The sequence below is a fragment of the Ipomoea nil genome, unplaced genomic scaffold, assembly GCF_001879475.1.
Source record: "Ipomoea nil cultivar Tokyo-kokei standard unplaced genomic scaffold, Asagao_1.1 scaffold0688, whole genome shotgun sequence".
NCBI classification, from domain to species: Eukaryota; Viridiplantae; Streptophyta; class Magnoliopsida; order Solanales; family Convolvulaceae; genus Ipomoea; species Ipomoea nil.
Genome location: NW_017617116.1, coordinates 7,748,633 through 7,771,935, shown reverse-complemented (window position 1 = coordinate 7,771,935; position 23,303 = coordinate 7,748,633). Strand labels below are relative to the sequence as shown.

Genomic DNA, 23,303 nt, shown 5'->3' with positions numbered 1-23,303 from the left:
AAAAATTGTGCAAAAACCAAATTGATGTGGATTAAAAGCATGTTTGATTAGGAATGGCAATGAGACGGTTAAAAATAGAAAATGAGATTAGATCTTATTCGGAATTAATTCAAAATTGAATCAAGCCCGAGCCTAGACTTGCTATGTATGCTAGTATGTTAGTAATGGGTTTTAGAAAGTATTTGAGTTTGTCTCTGGCTAATTTTGACAATATTTTGGTGCCTTTCGACTTTGATTATTTTAATATATTTTGGTTTGTGTTCAGTTTTCAAGTTATTATGTTTTGTTTTATGTACATTAAAATTGAATATAATTTATAAATTCTTGCTAAGAAAAATTGTCAGTTAAACTTGTTCGAGTCTAATAGATTATATTTACCAACTCAACAAATCCCATTGATCAAAGATTGTATGTGCAAGGAAATTGCCTAAAGAACAATTTGGCAAAACTTCCTAAACCTAAATATAATATAGTAAACCTTGAATCTGCAACTCCAAGCAATGCTAAACCCTACTAGAAACTGCACCCAATAGCCTAAAGATGATATCAACATGTATACTCGAAAACCAGTGCACACTCTCGAGTAGTGGCTGCGGGTTTTCCTCATCACCCAATAAAAAACCAATATAGCAATGAATTGTGAACCTCGGGTTTTTGTGATGTATATACCAACCTAAGAGCCTATAGATGAAATGGTAAGAGAATTCAGAATCTACAGCAGAGAATACTGTGCCTCCAGCCTTTCTTCTGCGGTTTTGCCATTCTTACGGGGCTGCCATTCCACTCTGATTGTAATCTGGGAAAGAAAACATTTTTTTTTTCGGTTTCAAGAATGTTGGATTAGTGTCATTGAACAAGGGGTGGGAGGGCGGGATGGACTTACACCGGGAAGGCAAAGGATCGGGTGCTCGTTGTGCTACTGTCTGAACGAAGAGAAATGCTCCCCGAGTATGCAACTAGACCTGCTGCAGAGAAACTAGTCTCCCCGTCTGTAAACCGATCTGATCTGCTGCTGGCAATCAAAAGGTAATTGGAGGCCTTATCCTCAGGATTAGGCCTATCTTCTAACTCGGGCAGTTGCCCACGAGCATTGTGGCTGCACGGGATGGCGTTCGAGGCTGAAGTTTTATCAGAATTCTCTACCCCGTGCAAAGGCTCTGAGATGAGGACAGGTTCGGGGAGGTTTTCAGCGTTTTTCTCAGCTGTGTTCGTCTCTTCAGAAGGCATCTGGAAAGCGAGGAATGACAGAATATCAAGAAAACTACTATAAGTATCCACCCTTGAATTTTAACCATAACATTAGTGATTTTCAAGAACAAACCTGAGAATTCTGTTCATTTGTTGATTCTACAAAAGCATCCTTAGCAGTGCCTTTGCTATCATCGACTTCTGAGGAAAATTCTCGACGATCTGGAACAATTGGTTCGATATCTTCCTTTTCCTTTGTTGTACATTCATCAGCAACATCACCACCATCGACGTCTCTTGGTTTTGATTGATCTTCAGAGAGCAATTTACTGTCATCATCTTCTTGGATATCACGGTTTTTGTCTTGATCATCGCCTGTCCACCTTTCGATTGAAATCTTATCCACACCACGAGCCCCCTCATCGACACAGATGTCTTTGACAACATTGTACACTGTTAACTCATGGAGCTCACATTTAATAACACTGTTGTCGGGATCTGAGTGTGAAAACTCTGCTGCAGATGATATGTCAGACGAGAAAATTTGATCTTTACGATCAACGGATGAGCCAAGCGGGGAGATTTCAAGCCCGGGATCATTGGAATCAAACGCCGCTTTCTCTTCAAAGAAAACCAAATCTGCCTCCTCCTTGCAAAGACTCGAATGACAGAAAACTCGAGGCTGCTGATCTTCCTTCATACTCGTTTTCTGGTCTGGTGTATCGTTGGGGGCACCGATTTAGCATTTCAATGGCTTAAAATCATGCCCATAAGTTGCTAGAATTGAACGACACAACACCCGATCATTATCTGCAGCCCAAATCGAACTCACAATGCTCATACCATCTCGAAAAAACAAAAGATTCAATGGATTTTAACAACCAACAGTACAAAAACATAACATAAGAGCTTCCAAAAGTACCAGGTTTCATAGCTCAGACCAGCTGGAAGAGTTTAGGAGAGCAAAAATCCATCTGGCAAACAAGACTTTAATTTCAAGAAAGCTGCAAATTCTCCATAGAATACCTTGAGCTAATGATAAACCGAGCACATCTGCCATGAATCATCATGAGCTATGACAGGTTAGTAAAAAAGGCAGCACAGCACAGCACAAACAAAATGTGATAACGGGCATAAGGCGATATAATGATGACATATTCCTGTATAGAAATTGACGATGAGCGCCCACCACAAAGAGAAAGAAAAGGCACAACTAGACCGTTAGCACTAGGCGAAATGAAAATAAGAAAAAACAATATAACATAATGACAAGCAAGTAAGTTGAGTTGCATAGAGGGTTGGTTATAATTAAGAGAAAAAGACATCCATTAACTACAACCAGTAAAGATTGAGTTGCCTCATTGAAATCACAGTTATCTACCAAGAAAAAATAAGGTTTCCACTAAAATCACTTATCCAAAAGAAAATTATGGCCAAGAAGGATTATAGGCATAGTCTTTTCTTGCTTTTCACTATTTGCATCATATACTTTTTTTCTTTCCCATCTTTTCCTCTCTGCACTCTTTCCCCAGCCACCATACCCCATTTGCCTTTGGAACTTTTGACCTGGCATGGTAAGAATAAAGTAGCTGATGAAAGATACTCTCATTTGGGCTCCATTTTTTTTTCTTTTGATACATTATGTTTACGTAGACTAATCTTAAGCCCCAGAACCCTTGTCCAAGAATCGCTCCCGGTCAATTCCCAGGTTTTCACACCTTGCCTATATAGTCTATGCAGAAGGGCCTTCATCACCTCTAATCGGTCCAAAGTGCCCCAGTTTTTTTAACCCTTTGTTTAACCTTCTCATTTAGGCATAAGTAATTAAGTAGTAGTCCAATGTTTTGGCACCACTATGGAGAATCTTGAACTTGTCCAAAGAACAGAGAAAGACAAGAAAAGACTCCAACTTTTCTTTTATAATTTACCCCAAACACTCACTTCTTTGTCCTTTTTTGCCCTCAGTCACACTCAATTCTATTCACAATCCAGATCTAATTTTAACCATTTTTTCAATCAATCCACCTGGAAAGGCAAAGAACATAATAGAAACAAAATCCTAAAAATCCCAAAAAGATTCATTTAAAAAAAATAATATTACCTGCCCAAACTCTACCAAAAGAAACTTCCTTTTTCACCTCTCAGAACAACACAAGAATCTTGGATTTCACTGCAGAGTTTCAAGTCAATAATCATCAGATTAAACAATCCAAAACTTTAGCAGATAACAAGGAAAAAAACAAAACAAACCCACAATCATAATACCCATAAAAATCCCACCTTTACAACCCAAGTGGATCACTGGACCACCTCAGCTCCAACACACAAAAGCTCCCTTTGAACACACACATATATACACAGAGAGGAAGAAGACACCATCTGGGTTTCTGTGGAGAGAGGTGATAAATGCAGTGGCCGTGAAAGATCATCACACAAACATGAATATAAGCAGAAGAAAGAGAGAAAGAAGGAGAGAGAGAGAGAGAAAAGTGGCAGCCAGTCATATTAGGATTACTTTCAGAAAAAAAAAGGGTCAATTTTCTCACTCTCTCAGTCCCTTTCTCTCTCTCTCTCTCTTTCTTTGCCATCGATAATCATCAATTAATACTCCGTATAACCTGAGCTGTACATAGTCATAACGTGCAGTGCATGAAGAGGGGCTAATAAATGAAGAGGCAGTTCACAGAAAGACGGATAGTATTAATTGCTGCCGCAGAAAGCAGTCAAAAAGATTAAAAGAAACAAAAAATAAAATAAAATAAAGAGAATCTCCGGTACACCGGAGGAATCAAATCCGATCATCCAAATACCACAAAGCAAGATTATTAAAACTAAAGGATTTTGAGTACATGGTTAAATTATGATTAAGATATGTTTAAGGTTGATTGCATGTTTACGTAGAGTTCTACTTGGACAGATATTCTGACAATGGAATCAAAGGAAGAACAGAAGTGGAATGGGAAAGACTGAAACAGGAAGATGTCTTTTGATTTTGTCGGCCGATGGGGACAAATACAAAGCGGCCAAACTAAGAGAAGTGATAAAAAAAAAAATGAAGTTGTTGATGCCCAGGATCGAACTGGGGACCTTCAGTGTGTAAGACTGACGTGATAACCACTACACCACACCAACAAGTTGATGAACAAAAGCTCTAAATGAAGAAAGGAAGATAAAGCTGGACTCCAACCAAGACGATTAATTGATCAGCTCCGGCAAAAGATAAATGTTGATGCCCAGGATCGAACTGGGGACCTTCAGTGTGTAAGACTGACGTGATAACCACTACACCACACCAACTCAATGGGAAACAAAACGAAACATATATATTCATCACTAAGTCTTTGGTTGATGGGTTTTGCTCATAGTAATAGGTAGGGGTGTCAATACGGGCCGGTCCGCCTCATTAGGCCCGCCCCACTACGGGTTTTTTATTTGGCGGGCCGGCCCGCGGGCTTGGAACTATAGAACTCGAGCCCGCCCCATGCGGGCTTGCGAGTCTCACGAGCCATCACTTAAATTTAAAAAATATATATTAAATAGTATATAAACATGTTAAAACCGCTTGAAATATGGCACCGGAAACTTCCATAAAATCCATAAACCTCACCCAAATCTCCCGGATCGATACCGCGCGTTCAGCAGAACTGTAGAAGGGTGATAAAGCTAGGGTTCAACAGCACACTCTATTTCTCTCTCGGCTTCAAATTTTCCCTCTACAATTCCCGTCTGTGTATAATACATATATAAATATGTATGTTTGCTAGACTTGGAGGCGATTCAGAAATTCATAAATATGTATGAATTGATGATTTAGTTTTAGTAATTATTTGATTGGAGTTGGAGGAAGGATGGAGACGGGAGAACCGAAGAACTACGTACTCTAGGAATTATTGAATTACGAATTGGCGAAGGATTATTGAATTATTGGATTTCTCCCCTTCTGCGTACTCTTAGATAGTTAGATCTACACATTGCCTAAGAATTAAGATATTATATATATGATTTAAAAAAAAGATATTATATATATAATTTATTTATTTATTTTTTAAATATGGCATGGCCTGCGGGCCGGCCCGCAACCCGCGCGGGCTCTGGCCCTCCGCGGACCATGCCCGTTAGGCCCGCATTTTCGTGAGCCTAATTTCTTGCAGCCCTAACCCGCCCCATTGCGGGGCGGATGCGGGCTAACCCGCGGGCTTCGGCCCACTTTGACAGCCCTAGGAATAGGTATGAAAGTGATTGTTATTGTTTGGTTCATAGGTTTTTAGAACACTATTATGAATTTCGAATACCCTATCAATTGAAAAATCCATACCCAAATAAAATAAGGGTTTCATTCCATCATTCATTCTCAAGCACTACTATTAGTAACCATTCTCATTCCACCCTACTATCAAACATATTAAATACTTTCACCAAAACCCATTACCATTACCAAGTATTTGATACCCATTCCGATTCCGATTCCCATGTACGAACCCAACACACCGCCAAAAAGACAAGTATAAATAGGATGTTGGCAAACAAAAATGTGATGTTTATGTTCAGTGCGATTATGCGAAGGATCCTCATTATCATTTCCTCAAAGTTGATTATATAGGTCGGATTCGACTTGCTCTATTGGGCATATTCATAGATAATCTATTCATTATATATGTGGTGTGGTTTATTCAAAAATTTATAAGACTTTATGTATTATTAATTTTGGCCTCTTAACAAAGCCGTTAACCATTATAGTGTAAGATACTACTATTGAGATTTGAGATGAGCATATAACACATTTAACCTAGGCAATAACAAGCTTAATTCCAAAATCTCACAAAACCCCCTCAATCATGATGCTATGGAAAACAACACTATAATTAATTAGAACCAATATATTCATTCCATTTCTTTCAAATTAAAACACTATGAAAGTGTGACATGCTATCTTCAACATATGCATCATTGCACGGACCATCCATCAAGAGGCCACAACACAGAAAGTCATGTGATGATTCAACTTATGTCAGCAATATAACATAATTAATTAACCTGTATTTCCTAAATAAAAAAAAAAAAAAAAAAAAAAAAAAAAAAAAAGCTTGTGTGCAGTAGCACAACTACCCACCAGGGCACCATAAATAACCTCTGCAACATTATATTGTGGACCTTGTGGTGTGTGTAAGTGTAACAACATTAGGGCAAGCAGGCTAAGGTCCATTATGAGGAAAGTAATTATTACACGAATTTATAAAACATTCATTAAGATCTTGAGAACATAAATGTATCATTACCGAAATATGCTAACAAGTAAACCTTAAATACAATGTTGGCTGAAAAATAGTATGTTTTCAATCTGAATACTTCATCTTAAATAACAATTTTTTTTTTTCCATCTGGTTGTGAGAACTGAGAAATAACAATGCAAATTAAACATTACTATTCCTAGTTTAACGTTTAAGGTTAATTAATCTATTATTCATAGTACCTTTTAGTATGCACAATCACCTACTTGCATGGTTGGGGTTTTTGTCATTAAAGTGTGTTTAATATATACAAGAATCTTTAATTTGGCCAAACAAAAGGTACAATAAGCTAGCTCTCCCATAATTTGGACGACATTGTACTATGGGAGTCAAATGATGCGAGTACGCACTGGACTGTCCGATCTTTTGATGTTTTATCATCATATCGTCGGTCTGCCCACATCATATCACATGAAAAAGCATCTGATCTGAAAAGATTAAAACTTTCAATGATTAATATGCCCATCCAATAACCCACAAATCAATCAGAATCTAAAGTCATATCAAGTGCGCACATGATTCGATCTTATGACTTTTTTTTCTGCAAAATTTGATCATTATTGTGATTTCCATTAGACATATATGAATGTTTAATGCTTCATGCATGTCTATGATAATGATAAAGTAAACACATTACGAGAAGATGGGACTTACCAAATTTTATATTAATTTAATAAAAATTATGTTTTTAACTTGGTTTAGTAATCACAAAAACAAAATTTATCAGGTGCACATTTTCATATAGTAGTTGTAGGTTCTCTCATCACCATACTCAAAAAATATCCACTAAATCAAACAATAAGATATTAAATCACCATTTTATCTAACACCAAATCAAACCTCATTGTGATGTTCGAATGAGAACCCTTCTTTTTCGTGAGAACTTGCGAATTTGTACATAAATGCACAAAAGCGTCTATATATGTAAAATACTCCCCTGAAATAGTTTGTGTGCATTTACGTAGATGCTTATTATATATAAGTTTCAGTGGTCAGGCCCGACCTTAATGTGCACCATTAGGTATGCAAACACACATCAATAGTGTTAAGAAACGCACACAAAAAAAAAGTACCATTATGTATTCATAAACGCACCAGACAGTGTTCGTATACACACAATTAGGTGCATTTTTTTTTGGATGTGTGGTGCATTTCATTGTTGCACGTTTTAAACACTATTAGTGCGTTTTATATACCTAATGGTGTAGACGCACTGCTGAAAATTATGGAATTTTCAATCACCGAAAGTGATCTTAAATCAAGTCGAAAGCAAAAAAGTGGTCGGAAATAGTAACAAAGGTTTTTTCGGATACCAAAGGTTTTTAAGATCACTTTCAGGTGATCAGAAATTTCCAGTAGTGTCGTACTGATCGCACATTAAGACATGACCGCATTTGAGCTGACATATGTATATGTATATGTATATGTATATATATAGCAGCATAGTGGTTGCCTAGACATCACAAAGAATTGAAACACCAAAAGCTCCATCCAAGTCCATAGCCATGCCTGCACCATCTGACGACCGTAATGCCTCAAACTCTTTGTTACCTCACTATTTACAAGAAGACTTTGGCACCCAAGCTTTTAGAGAACTGATCAGTTCACTACCCAGAGAGAGAGGATGGCTCACTCCAAATATCTACAACTACAAAGGCTTCTGGCTAGGCGCTTTCCATCTTCAAGGTGCTCTGAGGTTCCAACAACATTTCCAGGCTCAAGATTCCGATATTATGCTCATCACCCTCCCTAAATCCGGCACCATCTGGTTGAAAGCTCTCGTATTTGCGTTGATCACTCGAGAACAATTCCTTGCGTCGCAAGAAACCCCCCACCCTTTGCTCACAAACAACCCTCACGAGCTCATTCCCTTCGTGGATGTTTCTTATGCAAGAGAGCCCACCCCAGATTTCCCTCCCATCAGCAATGGCGTGAAGGTGAGGGTGGTTTCTACGCACTTCCCGTACGCGTTTTTGCCGGAATCTGTCCGGAAAACGGACTGCAAGCTGATTTATCTTTGCCGGAGCCCCAAGGACACGGTGGTGTCGTACTGGCACTTCGCGAATAGGATGAGGGGAGAGAATAATGAAATGAAAGAGATATCGCTTGAAGAGGCGGTGGAGAATTATTGCCGGGGAGTGAGCCTGGGAGGGCCGTTCTGGGATCACACGTTGGGGTACTGGAAAGAGAGTTCGGAGAATCCTAGGAAGGTGTTGTTCGTGAAGTACGAGGAAATGAAGGAGAAGCCCGAGGTTCATCTGAGGAGATTGGCGGCGTTCTTGGGGTGTCCGTTCTCCGAGGAGGAAGAAGAGGGCGGGGTGGTCGGAGAAATCTTGAGGCTTTGCAGCTTTGATAACCTGAGCGGGTTGGAGGTTAACCGGAGCGGTAAGGGCGTGTTTGGGACCACGAACAGTGTGATGTTCAGGAAAGGTGAGGTTGGAGATTGGAGGAACCACTTGACAGATGAAATGGCCAGCAGAGTTGATCAGATTGTTGAAGAAAAGTTCAATGGATCAGGGCTCAAGCCCTAATGATCATCACTAAAACTGCTACTTTTCTTTATTGTCAATGTATTTCGATCTTTTGTTGCAAATTACATGTGTTAGTTTCAATATTATGATTGTGACAAAAAATATGTGATGAATTTTTAATGATTTATAGCTATGATAAACTGGAGATATTGTTCCAAAAGGATGAATGAACAGAACCAACACAACATGATTCTCGTATTAGAAATTAAGTTTCCTAAATCAGCAGAGAACACAATTCTCCACTGGAACGAAACCACGGGTCATATCATATTGTAGGCTAGTGAACTGTGCATTAGTGCACTTAGTGAAATGCATCGTAAGACGTTATGATGTTGATGGTGTTTGAATGTACAACCAGAGAGTTATCGATGGATGACATTCGATATAGGAATGCACGACATTCTGTATAGGAATGTACAATTCTAATAAGAATAGTTTATCCCTAACCTTATATTTTCAAATATTTTAGAGATTTTTTTCCTTAATTCGTGCGATTCCTTAATCCATGTGATTTTTGTATTGTGAACAAAAATATGGAATGAATTTTTAATAATTCATAGTTATGATAAAGTGGATATACTATCCAAAAGGTTGAATGGACTGAACCAACAAGGAGATAAAACATTATTCTTCTACTAAAATGCTCCTTAAATTAACAGAGAACATGATTCCCCACTTGTGACGAGACCATCGCCAAATATATATATGCTGCCCCGGGCCACTGCCATGGCCTAGAAATATACCTCACTCAATATATAACATCCCCAAATTAAAGCTCCAAAACCATGTGCTTTGTTGACAATGAAAGCACAACAAAAGTCAGTCCATTTGGTACACCTATATCTGCCCACTTCCATCCATCCAAATTCCAAAATGCTTCTTAATATTCTGCAGGAAAACACCATCATCAATACCAACAACTACCACAACCATCACCACACCGTGGCCACCACCATATTATTATTATTATTATTATTATTATTATTATTATTATTATTATTATAACAAATAAAATATTTATTTTCAAGAAAATAAACCAAACAGAAAAAAATGTAATTTCTTAACTTTCAGTCGAACACAAAAAGATAATTTTAAGACATTCAGCCAAACACAAGAAAATTAAAATATTTTTCTAGAAATGAGTCATTTTCTATAAATCATTTTTCAGGTTTCTAAACCTGCATACCCTTTGATCATTGTGTAATTGATGTTAAAGTGTTATCTTAAAATCTTAAAATAAAATTAAAAGAAAATAACAAGCACCCTAGTGTCAGTTATAACAAACAAAAATATAATTAAACCACCTTTGCAAACCAACACTAGATCTCTTGCCGAAAACTTTTTGAAGGTGGGAACTTAAGCAACTCTTGCATTGTACTTTTTATTGGTAAATTGATATTTTTTTATTATATTTTTTATATAATAAGTGCCAAAAAAGTAATTAAATATGAAAACAATATAAGGTTTATTGCAATCCTGACGAGATAGGAGATATCAAGAAAACTAGAGAAGCACAAATTAAACTATCTATATATTAGGTTGAGACTTGGAGATACGTACAGTTCAACATCTTGCCATCCGACTGTAAAACTGACTGTTATGTAAGCGCAAATTATGCCCTGGAAACGTGTTCACCGTGAATGGTGAACACAAGTCCAAACGATGTCGTTTTTAGGCAAAAAAAAAAAAAAATCGCGGATGTGGAGTTAACGGCGCGCGTTTGATCAAATTATGAATTTTCTGTTATGAGATTATGAATGTAATGAAAATTCATAATCTCATAACAGAAAATTCATAATCGCATAAAAGTAAAATATTTATTAAATTATAAATTTTCTGTTATGAGATTATGAATGTAATGTAGATTCATAATCTCATAACAGAAAATTCATAATCTCATAACTGAAAATTCATAATCTTATAACAGAAAATTCATAATCTTATAACAGAAAATTCATAATCTCATGGTTCCAAAGTGAATGTGTAGGCATGGTTCCAAAGTGAATGTGCAGGCATGGATTCATAATTTATGAATGTTCGTGATTTCGGACAGGAATGTGTAGGCATGGTTCCAAAGTGAATGTGCAGGCATGAATTCATAATTTATGAATGTTCGAAATCATTGCTCACCTCAAATTAAAGTGAAACCGCGAAATGTAAAAATGAAGAAGAAAAGTCACGCAATTAATTAAAAAAAAAAAATAACGGTGTACTAACACCGTTGGAACCGTGTTCACCATGAACGGTGAACACGGTTCCATGGCATAACGATTGGTTATGTAAGTATACAAACATAAAGTTATGTAAGTGCTTAATCCTAAATGGGTATTTGGGTAACATATAAGAAATATATATATAAATTTGGTGTCTCCCATTGTAGATCCAATAATAAACATGCACTTCAATATAAATAACAATACATAACTTATTTATATACAAAAAACAACATACACATGTAAATATAAATTAAATAACAGTACACACTACATACTCGCAAACAGACAAACATTAAATATAGGATCTGATCATAACATGAGTCCTGTCCCTGTGAACTTTTCCTGGACAATTTGATCAAGTCTCCTCGCCATTTCTTCTGTCATATGGTTACTCCAATCCCCAACCTTACCTTTCCTGAATAACACACCATTCTCAACCCCAAGATCGCCATTAACACTAGTCTTGTTAACCTCCAAATTGCTCAAGCTTTCAAAGCTACAAAGTCTCAAGATTCCACTTACCACACCACACTCTTCTTCCTCCTCAGAAAATGGACACCCCAAGAACGCCGCCATTCGCCTCAGATGAACCTCCGGCTCTTTCTTCATCTCCTCATACTTCAAGAACAACACTTTCCCAGGATTCTCCAGGCTCTCTTTCCAGTACTCCGATACATGATCCCAGAAAGGCCCGGTGTTACACACTCCCCTGCAATAACTATCAAACGCCTCCGGGAAAGGCATAGCTTCGAGGCCTCGAAGCTCACTCCTCAGCTTATTCATGAAGTGCCAGAACGACACCACGGTGTCTTTCGGGTTCCTGCACAGATAAACCACCTTGCCCTTTGATTCCCACACAGATTTTGGCAACAAAGAGACCGGCAAATGCGTAGCCAATAGCCTCGACCCGTTAGTCAAGGCAAAATCTGGTCTCTCTTTTGCTGCATAAGACAATTCCAAGAAGGGAATGAGGTCATGAGGGTTGTTTGTGTGTAAAGGGTGGGTTTCTTGCTCCGCAAGGAACTGTTTTCGAGTGATCAATGCAAATGCCAGAGCTTTCAACCAAACAGTGCCGGATTTAGGGAAGGTGCTTAGTATAATATCAGAGTCTTGAGGCTGGAAATGTTGGTGGATTGTAAGAGCACCTTGCAAGAAAAAGGGTTCCAACCAAAACCCTTTGTAGTTGTACAAATCAGGAGTGAGCCAACCTGTTTCTTTGGGTAGTGAATTGAGAAATTCTCTAAACTCTTCAGTGTAAGAGTTTTCTTGTAAAAATTGAGACAAAGATGATGGTGAGTTTGAGATATTATTTTCAGATGGCGTAGCCATGGTTATATGTTTTTGCAGCTATGAAAGTTATTCTATATATATATATAGAGAGAGAGAGTGGTTTGGTTAGGCAATGACAGAAGATATGAGTTTTGAATGGTTTATGGCAATGATAGAGTAAAGACGCTAAGAAACGATTAAAATGACAAAATTTATAATATATTGATTTAATTATGAATACCAAAGCAATCTCTAAGATACAGAATCACAATTTGATCGTTAATTTGATTATCCTTACCTAACCAGTTTTATTAATTGCAAAAATAGTAAAATTTTGCAGTATCGAAGAACTAATTTTATGAATTGATAGTGTATGAGTAATTTGAAACTTATGGCATAATCAATGTACCGTGTTGAATATTAATCCGATGAAAACCCATCAGGAGTATGCATTATTAAGGGGCAATCTAGACAAGTTGGTCGATCAGAGATTGTTGGCTTTATAACCACAACTTTACAAGTTTGACTTTCAATATGATTAACATTTTTGTTTTGAGCTGGTTAGCTATGGGTAACTTAAAATAGTTTACTTCTAAGGACACTTGACAAGAATAGCTTCATCGTCCGACCTCCTTAGGGCACGTGGAGAACATGCTGAGCACTCGTCATGTATTCCCTCTCTCATCCCTATATAAAGGACAATTATTTCACATGGAGGGGGACTTTTGTTACGGTTCTAACTTGCACCACGCTACTCGGAGCCTCCCGACCTCAAGTGGTCAGGTTTCAATTAATTTCTTGGTCATACCAACCACCTTTAATTTATTAATCTTCCCAACCTCATGTGGTCGGACCTTTATTTAACTTCACAATCATATTATTTCATCTATAATAGAGTTCCTTGACATATTTACCCAACCCGAAACAATTTACTCTATCAATGGCTTCACTCCAAAACTTATCAAACATTAGAAATCGATGTGGGACCATATCATTGCTTATCCCTAAAAGAATTACTAGGTAACTTTTTTTTTTTTTTTTCTTTCTCCCTCTCTTTGAAAATCTTTTTGTTCGACCTTATCAAAATATCAAGTATTTCTATCCAAAGTTGTCCCTCCACTAGATCGATATTGAACGAGTAAATGACTTCACTCCAGATAGCTCTTACTCTGAATTCCTAGGTTATTAGGACTATAGCATTTGTTTAAATAAAAATAATGTTGATAATAATTATAAAATATTTTTAAAATAACCGGAAAATAATAAAAAAGAGTTAGTCGTAGTGGTAATAATTCTCTATGGGCCGGGCATATGGAGAAGTACAAAAATACTTTTTAATGGCCCAGCCCAATAATGATCTGATCCAACAAATTAAGACGATTACAGAACTGGAATGTCCAAAAAGCCCCCGGCGAGGATCGAACTCGCGACCTTTCGCTTACGAAGCGAACGCACTACCACTATGCTACGGAGGCATTCGGTCTACTTTCTTTTTATTATTATACTTATTCTATATATTTATTTATTATGTCAGATAATGATATTTTATAAATTTTATAATTCTATCCAATTTATTGAGATCTACACTTTTTTTTTCTTTTCATTTTTTTTTTAAATCTCTCTTTCCTACTTTGTTATGAGAAAGCCAAACTACTCCTGGAGATTCTTTTAGTTACAAAAATGTAAAAACAAAATAAACCAGCCATGGACTTATGGGATATAGGTAATATCACTTCACTAATACTATATATACACCCATTATTTACTCCCTGTTGAGGTGTCATCCTTTGATTGATTTAATAACAAAGTAGGCTACTATTTTTATTCATTCATTTTAATTTATAATTTATTAGAACACGTAACGGGAATTATACTCCATAGTTAGACCTATCCCATCAGTACAATTGAAGCTAATGGTAATATGGTATGGTTTGGAGAGCAATTTAAAACAATAAATAAATAAATAAATCCATAGTCCGAGTGCTATTTAAAACGGAAAAAGCAAAATAAGATGTGAAATATCATTAATTGCCTAGATTAATTATAATTGAGTTAATACCCAAAATCGTCCTCGACTATAGTGGTTTTTCTCAATTTCGTCCTAAACGACTTTGGTGACCTAATATCGTCCCAGACTTTTGTGTTTCGCTCAATTTAGTCCCCCATTTGTTATTGCGTCAAATTGGTGTTAAATATAGGGACAATTCAGTAATGTCAATATTGATCTCTCTTTACTTTCAACTTGTGAAGTGCGAAATTCCTTTTTCTTGTACGAATTACACCCAGAATTACTCCCGGACCTTGCAAATCAAATTTTATATTCGCAGTTTTAGGAGTAATTCTGGGAGTAATTCATAAAAAAAAAAGGGATTTCGCAGATCACATGTCTATGAGTAAAGAGATGCCAATATCAAAATTACTGAATTGTCTATTTATTTAACACCAAATGGACAGAATAACAAATGAGGGACTAAATTGAGCAAAAACACAAAAGGCTAGGACTAAATTGAGCGAAACACAAAAGTCTGGGACGATATTAGGTCACCAAAGTCGTTTAGGACGAAATTGAGAAAAACCACTATAGTCGAGGACGATTTTGGGTATTAACTCAATTATAATTTCTAAAGAACAATAGTATATTACAAAGGAGTTTAAAAAGTCACCTCACTAATCTAAAATACAAATTTACTAGCACCTTATAATTTAAGATACAGGACCAAATTTAATTATCCTGATTTAACCCAACTCATCTATAAACAGATATCCTAAAAAGGAATATTAGTTGCATAGACCTCATAGAATATGATTCAATTCATACTGATGAACCTCGAGAGCCTCGAAAGATTGCACATTTAATGGCTGCAAGATTTTACGGTGTTGCACATTTAGATCGTCGTATTAATATTGACCACATCCTCATCGCAACACTCATAGAGAGATGACAGCGGGAGGTGCATGCCCTAGCTTTCATTATACCAAAATATGAAACATAATTAGTTTCTTAAAATGATTCAAATAGAAAACACATTATAAATTATAAATCTCATTATTAATATATAAAAAAAATTGCGTATATTATATTTAAAAAATAAAAATATCACTATTAATATTTCTAAAATATAAAAATTGTTGGATATGGGCGAAAAATCAAGACAATCAAAACTTTAAAAAAAAATTATTTATACCAAAATATAAAACATAATTAGTTTGATAAAATGATGATTCAAATACAAAACACACTATAAATTATACATCACACTATTAATAGAAATATATATATATATATATATATATATATATATATATATATATATATATATATATATATATATATATATATATATATATATAGTCGCGTTCAGGTGCGAATAAGTGTCCAGGAGAAAAAAGCGAACCAATCAGCGCGCGTCACGTGTCAGCATTCATTGATCGGGTGCACCTACTTTCACTTACAAGTGCACCTACTTTCGCCTGCAAGTGCATGTAGTTTTTGCCTGCATTCATTGATCGGATGCACCTACTTTCACCTACAAGTGCACCTACTTTCGCCTGCAAGTGTATGAAATTTTGCCTTGTTAACATTCATTGATATGAGTTCGTTCTGTTTGGCATCGTTTTTGTTCTTGCGGGGAGTTCAACAGGTAGTAGTACCCGTGAAAGCCACCCACAAACATTCATGCACCTAGGTGCAACTACTTATAACTATAGATGCACTTAGTATTGATGCTCGGTGTAAATTTTATTTGCATCTATAATACATTTTACATGCACTTGTAATACATTTTACTTGCACTTCGATGTTCAATTATTTACGAAAATACCACCGCATTTAAAAAAAAAAAAAAATCAGTGTTTCTCATCCACTTGGACACGTGGACGGATATCAGGCATTCGCATATTCGCACCTGGGCGCTCCATTTGCACCAGAGTGCAATTCTATATATATATATATATATATATATATATATATATATATATATATATATATATATATATATATATATATATATTGGTTCAAACACGGACAATGTTTCTCATGTGGCCGATGCAAATTTATTATTGAGTGCAAAAATATACCACGTACAATGTTCGAAAATGTACCACACACTATAAAATACACCAAATCATAACACACTTAATGGTGCATTTTTGAAACCTTTGTGATATATTTATACCTTTGGTTCACGGAATGTTAGATTGCTAGCTCGGAATGTTAGATTCCTGTGTTTAATTAAAATTGAGGTATATAATATAATCATGTTTGGTTTAGGGTTATGAGTTATCAATGACAAACCAAGGTTATCTTATATAACCTAAGAAATTGAAGGGAATCACATTCCCTTCAAAATTCTATGTGGAGAGAATGTGACATTATTTGGAAATTTTAAATTCCTTAAGATAATATGAACCAACATTATAATGTGAGTTTTGAAATGTCACATTCCTTAGTTATGTTATATAACTTGAATCAAACGCTCTCTTCGTGGTGCACGTGACACATCACCTTCCATGAGTTCCATCAGAGCTATCATTAATCAATGAATCACATGGTCAGTCAGGCCTCAAGTCCTAGATAAATCAATACCAGTGAGACATCAATGACAACATGCGTTTAAAATAAAAAAAAAAATGAAAATACCACTAGCAATCTTATTATTTACTTTCAACTTTTATTTTCATACTTAAAATATTAATGTAGATACTTTTATAAGAATTCACATGAAAAAAATAACTTATCAAGAAATAAAATTTAGAAATACATGTAACATAATTCTTTTAAAAAAGAAGTTAAATACTAGATAGTCGTTGCACATCAAATTCTTGGACCATCTTATAAAAAAGTTGAAGTCTTATTTAATTCATTTTCTCCGAAGCCTATAGTTTCCTGCGAGTACTTGTATGTTTGTTCTTTTGTTTTTTTTTTGTTTTTGTTTTTTTTTTTTTTTTGTTTTTTGTTTTTGTTTTTGTTTTTGTTTTGTTTGTTTGTTTGTTTGTTTGTTTGTTTTTGTTTTTTTTTTTTTGTTTTTTTTTTTTGTTTTTTTGTTTTTTTTTGTTTTTGTTTTTGTTTTTTTTAATGTTTGCATGTCAGAATTAACCTAATTTTTAATGAAGTGGATCCTTTTTTATTAGCAAATACTAACAGGTCGTTTGGTTGGAAGAAATGAATTATGGTGAAAAAGAATTGTAATTCGATGGGAAAAAAATAAAGTAGAATTACAATCTCCAATTCAACACTAAATTACAATTCCTAGGGGGGAGTCCGGAATTGTAATTTAGCAATTGGAGGGAATTGTAATTTGGTGAAATTGCAATTCTCTTCAACCAAACGGCGTAATTGTGGTTTCCGCGGAATTGTAATTCAATTACACCTAAACTACTTCCAACCAAACAACCCGTAAATGAAGTGGGGGCCCTTGTTGAATCTGAAGTTGTTGTTGCCCCTCACGCTAGGATCTAAACTCTAAAGTTGGTGTAGAATCTGAAACAGTCGCCGTGACGAGGACGACAGAGACGAGAGGGTTATGTGTGTTGAAAAATATAATTATCAAAGCCTCATTTTAAAATAACTGTTCTTCTTAAAGATAACATACTAATTAACGACAATAGATAAATAAAATCATTGTTTTGTTAGAAAATATTTATATATAAAAAAAGATACAAAGAAAATCGTTTTAATAACCATTATCTTTGAAGTATTGTATATTCAACGTGAATTTAATTTAAAGACAACAGATTAACGACAATGGATAATAAAACCATTGTCTTTATTAAAAAAAATGCACAAAGACAATGGAATTTTAAAGTGTTGTGTATTCAAAGTTCACTTAAAGACAACACATCAATGATAATGGATAAACAACATGGTTGGCGTGGTGGTTCAGCACCTTGTCTCTTAAGCATAAGGTTGGGGATTTGACCCACCCATATGAATGGAGCAAACGATTTGGCTAGTCCCCTACTGTTTGGTTACTTTAATAACTATAAAGTAATTTAAAAATCTGTAAATTAACTTCTTCTTTTTTTTTTTTTTTTTTTTTTTAAAGAGAGAGATGTGAAGATAAAGAATTCGAAAAAATGTCTTCCGATTTTGTTGACTTTGATCATAATGAATATTTTCGTTTGAATTCATTTTCCTTGAGTACTCAAACACTGAAAAATCAAGAAAATTCGGGTTCTAAATGTTGAATTTTTTTGGCTAAAATGACGATTTTAAGTGACTATTTTGTAATATAAGTATATGTGGGTTCACTTTTAATTTAGTTCAGGTCAAAGTTCATTTAGATTCTTTATAGTGAGAATAAAAAATTGATATATTATACACTTAAAACGGTTAATGATTCAATAAGAAATTGACTATCAATTAGATCCATTTGAAATTGAAAATTGAGGTGAGAAGACTTGTAAGTAGGCATTGTCTATATTGGAGAGGGACGTGAGTTTGTACAATTCCCGATAATATTTTCCTTATAAAAGTATTGGTAAGTGAACTGTAACATCAATTGATAACTTTGTCTGAGTACTGAGTAGGCCATCCATTCTTCAAATCCATCGTAAATAAATATTACATTTTAAATAATTTCAAAAAAAAAATTACATTTTAAATATGGTACTTGGTACTTGGTACTTGGTAGGTAGACTGTAACATCAACTGAATAAACTTGTCGGCAATTTTTGGGTAGAACATTGTCTATTTAGTAACGTATATCTAATTTTAATTACACTTCAGTTTCATTTAATAATATTATTATATTTTTTAATTTTATTTTTTCTACACTAATTTCATTATAGTCAATTTAAAGTATCATTTTAATCCTAATATAATTTCATTTGATAATATACATTATTACTTGAGTTTTATTTTTTTGTTTCATTTTTCACACACGCTAATTTTTTTTTTAGTATAGTTTCATTTGATAATATAGGAATGTTGAAATATTATTTTAATTCTACTTTAAATCATTTTACAATATATATTATTTTATGACTCTAGATTTTAGTTTCATTTTTCACACATACTAGTTTTATTATAGTAATACTAAATATTTGCTCAAAAGTAATGAGTTATTACCAGAGAAGAGGTACTCCATATTTATGAGAACTCCAACAACTACTATATGCTATTGTGTTGATGTGAGACTTATGAGTTATTACTAGGGAAGAGGTACTCCAAATTTAAAACTCCAACAACTGCTATATGCTATTGTTGATGTGAGATTTAGGTAGAGAGTGTCACAATATCTTTTAATTAATTGTGTTATGTCTATCCATCATTGGCTTTATTATTAATTGATTGTGATGCCTATTGTGTCGATTTTAGGTAGATGTGACCAATATCATTGACTATTTTGATATGATCTAATACATCTTCTCAATTAAAAAAAAAAAAAAAAAAAAAAAAACCTCTAGTAGCCCATGCAGGCTGTAACATTGTTCACTATGTATATATAGGGGTATTTTTTTTTTTAAAGAATAAACTTTTATTAAAAACTAAAACAACGTCTTGCCAAGGCCTAAAAAGTGACCAAGGTTACAAAGAGATAAAAGAATAAAGCAAAGAGGCCTAAGGCTAACTAATAAAGGAAATAAACTCTAAACCACCAAGTGGGCCCAACACCCATTCTACAAACCACCTGTACCACATGCAAAGCTGGACAATTCCTGGGCGTCATGCCCTACTCCAAGGGTGGGAACGGTGCTCCAAAGCCAAAGAAGGACTAGTTTCATCCTCAAGCGTCAGGTCGATCCCCCGCGGTACAGAGCTTTGCATTTTTATCCGAGGGGACCTATGTGACCATCCACAGAAGCAATGAAATTAGCCCCCCGAAACCCTACCGATCAAATGATAATCATTGCTCCTGTGCAAACGTGCGAATTGTAAATTTAGATTTCACATGAGAATACGTACCCTCCCGAACAAATCTTAAAATACATGCCCAATATTAATACTCAATGTTAAAATCTTAATTATATTAAAATACTTTTTTTTAATAATAGTGTGTGTGTGTGTGTGTGTGTTTATATATATTTTGTGGGTGGCAAGGAATACGTGTAGTCATTACTCGACGGTGTACACTGATAAACTATGCTCTTGTGTAATAATCAGTAAATAGGTAAACCACACTAGAAAGACAATACTTTATTCGATCAAAATGATATTGATAAGAATAGAACTCATAATCTTCTAGTACAAGAATGGTACTCTGCCTATTCAACCACTCCTCTTGGTAACCTTATTTAAGATGATTTTTGATGCATGATAGGTTGCACTGTTGACTTCTCATTTGGTAATTTAACATGTACATAACAATCACTTTTATTTTGACATATAAGATAGATTACACAACTGTTATAGGTTCTAATTTGAAATGTTTGGAAATAATTAACCAAATTAAAAGAATTGATAACATTTTTTTTTTTTGGCATGACAAATTCATAATCACTTTTCGAAGGGTGTATCGGGTAAATTCAAGTATGAGAATTATGTCTTTCTCAACCTACTGAAGTACAAAGTGTCAATACCGACTTCACCAAGGTTCGAATTCACAATTTCTCATATGAGAAAGCAATTTGGTGTCACTAGATGACAAGATAATTCGCAAACATGCATTATTTAATTTTCTTATTTTAACTGATTATATTTTATTATATCGATGCACAACATAAAAGTAAATTTTAGGGGTTTGTGCAAGTCTATGATGAGTACCAAGAGATGAAGAAATTATACATATGTTGCATGTGATGTTGGTAATGGTTCTAACTAATGCATGCAGTACAATCATTAATGGAGCCCAAGGTTACTTAGATTGGAGACAAACTTATTATTTACTCAGATCGAAAGTGACATTGGAGCGAATTGCACGAATGTGTTAATGCCTAATGTTTATATTTAAATAAGTGTTTCAAAATATATCAATGCAAAATTATATACGAGGACTTCATACATAAGTAATTGAATGCCGAATTTGTTTATTTAAATATGTAATTTAACGTATACAAATGCAAAATAATTTAGAAAATTCATTATAATGGTCAGTAAAATAAATGTTTGGAACTTTGTGAAATCGATAGTCTAAATAATTAGTCCAAATTTACTAGCACCTTATAATTTAATACTAGTTTTTTATGCGCATTGTGCGATTGGGATAATACCCAATATTTTTTTTAAATAAGTACTTTAAAGTATATCAAGACAATATTATATTGGAATTGTTCATGCATAGATAATTGAATGTTGAATTTGCGTATTTAAATAGGTAATTCTAAGTTTACAAATGCAAGATAATATAGTCAAGATTGATTATAATTGTCAATAAAATAATTGTATAGGTATGGTTGAAACAAAATACGGAAATAATGGAGTACAAATAAAAATTAGGACATAAAATATTAAATATATACTAATATTGAAGAGCTAACTGCTGATTGCCAAACAAGGACATTGCGAGGTAGTTTTTCACTTCAATTTGTTGTGTGATTTGAATACTTTTTTTTGTCAATAAAGTCCCCAAGTAATTAATATGATTGACTTAATCATATATATATATATATATATATATATATATATATATATATATATATATATATATATATATTTTAAACAATTATTATTATTATTATTATTATTATTATTATTATTATTATTATTATTATTATTAAATATATGTATACCCTTATGTCATTTTACATGTTAATCTAAACAGTTAATTTTTTCAAATATCTTTTTACCAACCGTTGATATAATTCGCTGGTCAAATTCACTAATATAATCCGCTAACGCTAACCGCTAACTGCTGATTGTCAAACAAGGACATTGCGAGCTGAGGTAGTTCTCATTTCAATTTGTTGTGTGATTTGAATATTCTCTTTGTCAACAAATCACTCAAGTAGTTAATATGATTGCCTTTATTAATTATATTTTTTATATTTTTTCATGGTATTAATAAAATACTTGGTAAATAAATATATAGGATTATTTTGTATTATAACTTTGATATTTAATTAAAAAATAGTGCACAAAAAAGATAATAGACAATGTAGTGAATATAATCAATTGATGAATTTGAATGTATAGAATTTTTTACATTGGAGAAATATAAAGACAATATAACTAATAAAATTATTTCTTTTAATTAATTTATTGATAATGAATAATTTTTTTTTAATAAAGACATTGTAGGGACAATGTAGCGAATATAATCAATTGATGAATTTGAATGTAAAGAATTTTTATATTGGAGAAAAATAAATACAATATAACTAATGGAATTATTTCTCTTATTTAATTTATTTATAATAGATTTTTTTTTAAAAAATAAAGACATTGTAGACACATAATTCTATTCTAAATTAAAGAAATGCATATGTATTATTTTTTGTTGTAGCTACTAAATTATTATTTAATTTAATAAGAGTAAAATAAAGTACTAATTATGCCAATTTTAATTGGGATGAGGTTCGAACCTAAGACCTTTCTTATTGAAATCAATGAGTAAGTTAACGGTGAACTAACAAAAATTAACGGAAAAAATAATATTTAACGGAAAAGTTAACGGATAATCATATTCATTAAGGATAAATTAGGAAATTTAAAGGAAAAAAAATTAAATCTGAAATCAATCTGAGCCATTAATTTGATTAAAAAACTTGACCGCCATTTTTTCTACCCATTATAGGCCTAACTCTCTTGGGCTCTTATTAGTATATATATAGTAGATTTTTCTACCCATTATAGGCCTAACTCTCTTGGGCTCTTATTAGTATAGTAGATAGTAGATAGATAGTAGATAGAGGGGCAAATTTAATAATCCCGA

General features: G+C 33.9%; 3 protein-coding genes and 3 non-coding genes across 6 annotated transcripts; 1 reads left to right on the top strand and 5 right to left on the bottom strand.

Annotated features, from left to right (window-relative positions):
* Positions 1-344: 344 nt before the first annotated feature.
* LOC109175323 lies at positions 345-3,262 on the bottom strand. Its single transcript, XM_019324578.1, has 4 exons — positions 2,140-3,262; positions 1,322-1,893; positions 884-1,227; positions 345-796 (listed from the first exon to the last, which is right to left on the bottom strand). The coding sequence occupies exons 1-4, from the start codon at positions 2,246-2,248 to the stop codon at positions 706-708; spliced, it is 1,116 nt and encodes a 371-aa protein (XP_019180123.1). The 5' UTR covers positions 2,249-3,262; the 3' UTR covers positions 345-705.
* A 985-nt stretch (positions 3,263-4,247) lies between these two features.
* On the bottom strand, positions 4,248-4,320 carry TRNAV-UAC. The gene has a single exon. It is a non-coding gene; the product is annotated as a tRNA-Val (tRNA).
* A 92-nt stretch (positions 4,321-4,412) lies between these two features.
* Positions 4,413-4,485, bottom strand: TRNAV-UAC. The gene has a single exon. It is a non-coding gene; the product is annotated as a tRNA-Val (tRNA).
* Positions 4,486-7,935: 3,450 nt separating this feature from the next.
* LOC109176039 (cytosolic sulfotransferase 12-like) lies at positions 7,936-9,143 on the top strand. Its single transcript, XM_019325452.1, has one exon. The coding sequence runs from the start codon at positions 7,982-7,984 to the stop codon at positions 9,005-9,007; it is 1,026 nt and encodes a 341-aa protein (XP_019180997.1). The 5' UTR covers positions 7,936-7,981; the 3' UTR covers positions 9,008-9,143.
* A 2,337-nt stretch (positions 9,144-11,480) lies between these two features.
* LOC109176040 (cytosolic sulfotransferase 12-like) lies at positions 11,481-12,590 on the bottom strand. Its single transcript, XM_019325453.1, has one exon. It carries the CDS (start codon positions 12,550-12,552, stop codon positions 11,533-11,535), a length of 1,020 nt encoding a protein of 339 aa, XP_019180998.1. The 5' UTR covers positions 12,553-12,590; the 3' UTR covers positions 11,481-11,532.
* Positions 12,591-13,895: 1,305 nt separating this feature from the next.
* TRNAT-CGU lies at positions 13,896-13,967 on the bottom strand. The gene has a single exon. It is a non-coding gene; the product is annotated as a tRNA-Thr (tRNA).
* Positions 13,968-23,303: the final 9,336 nt, after the last annotated feature.

What these genes read in the sequence shown, in the direction of transcription:
- LOC109175323 (XM_019324578.1), bottom strand. Translation starts at nt 2,248, where the DNA reads ATGGCAGATGTGCTCGGTTTATCATTAGCTCAAGGTATTCTATGGAGA. An exon ending in GATTTTTGCTCTCCTAAACT is followed by an intron (nt 1,894 to 2,139) that starts CTTCCAGCTGGT and finishes CAGACCAGAAAA; the next exon opens with CGAGTATGAAGGAAGATCAG. An exon ending in CGATCCTTTGCCTTCCCGGT is followed by an intron (nt 797 to 883) that starts GTAAGTCCATCC and finishes TTTCTTTCCCAG; the next exon opens with ATTACAATCAGAGTGGAATG.
- LOC109176039 (XM_019325452.1), top strand. Translation starts at nt 7,982, where the DNA reads ATGCCTGCACCATCTGACGACCGTAATGCCTCAAACTCTTTGTTACCT.
- LOC109176040 (XM_019325453.1), bottom strand. Translation starts at nt 12,552, where the DNA reads ATGGCTACGCCATCTGAAAATAATATCTCAAACTCACCATCATCTTTG.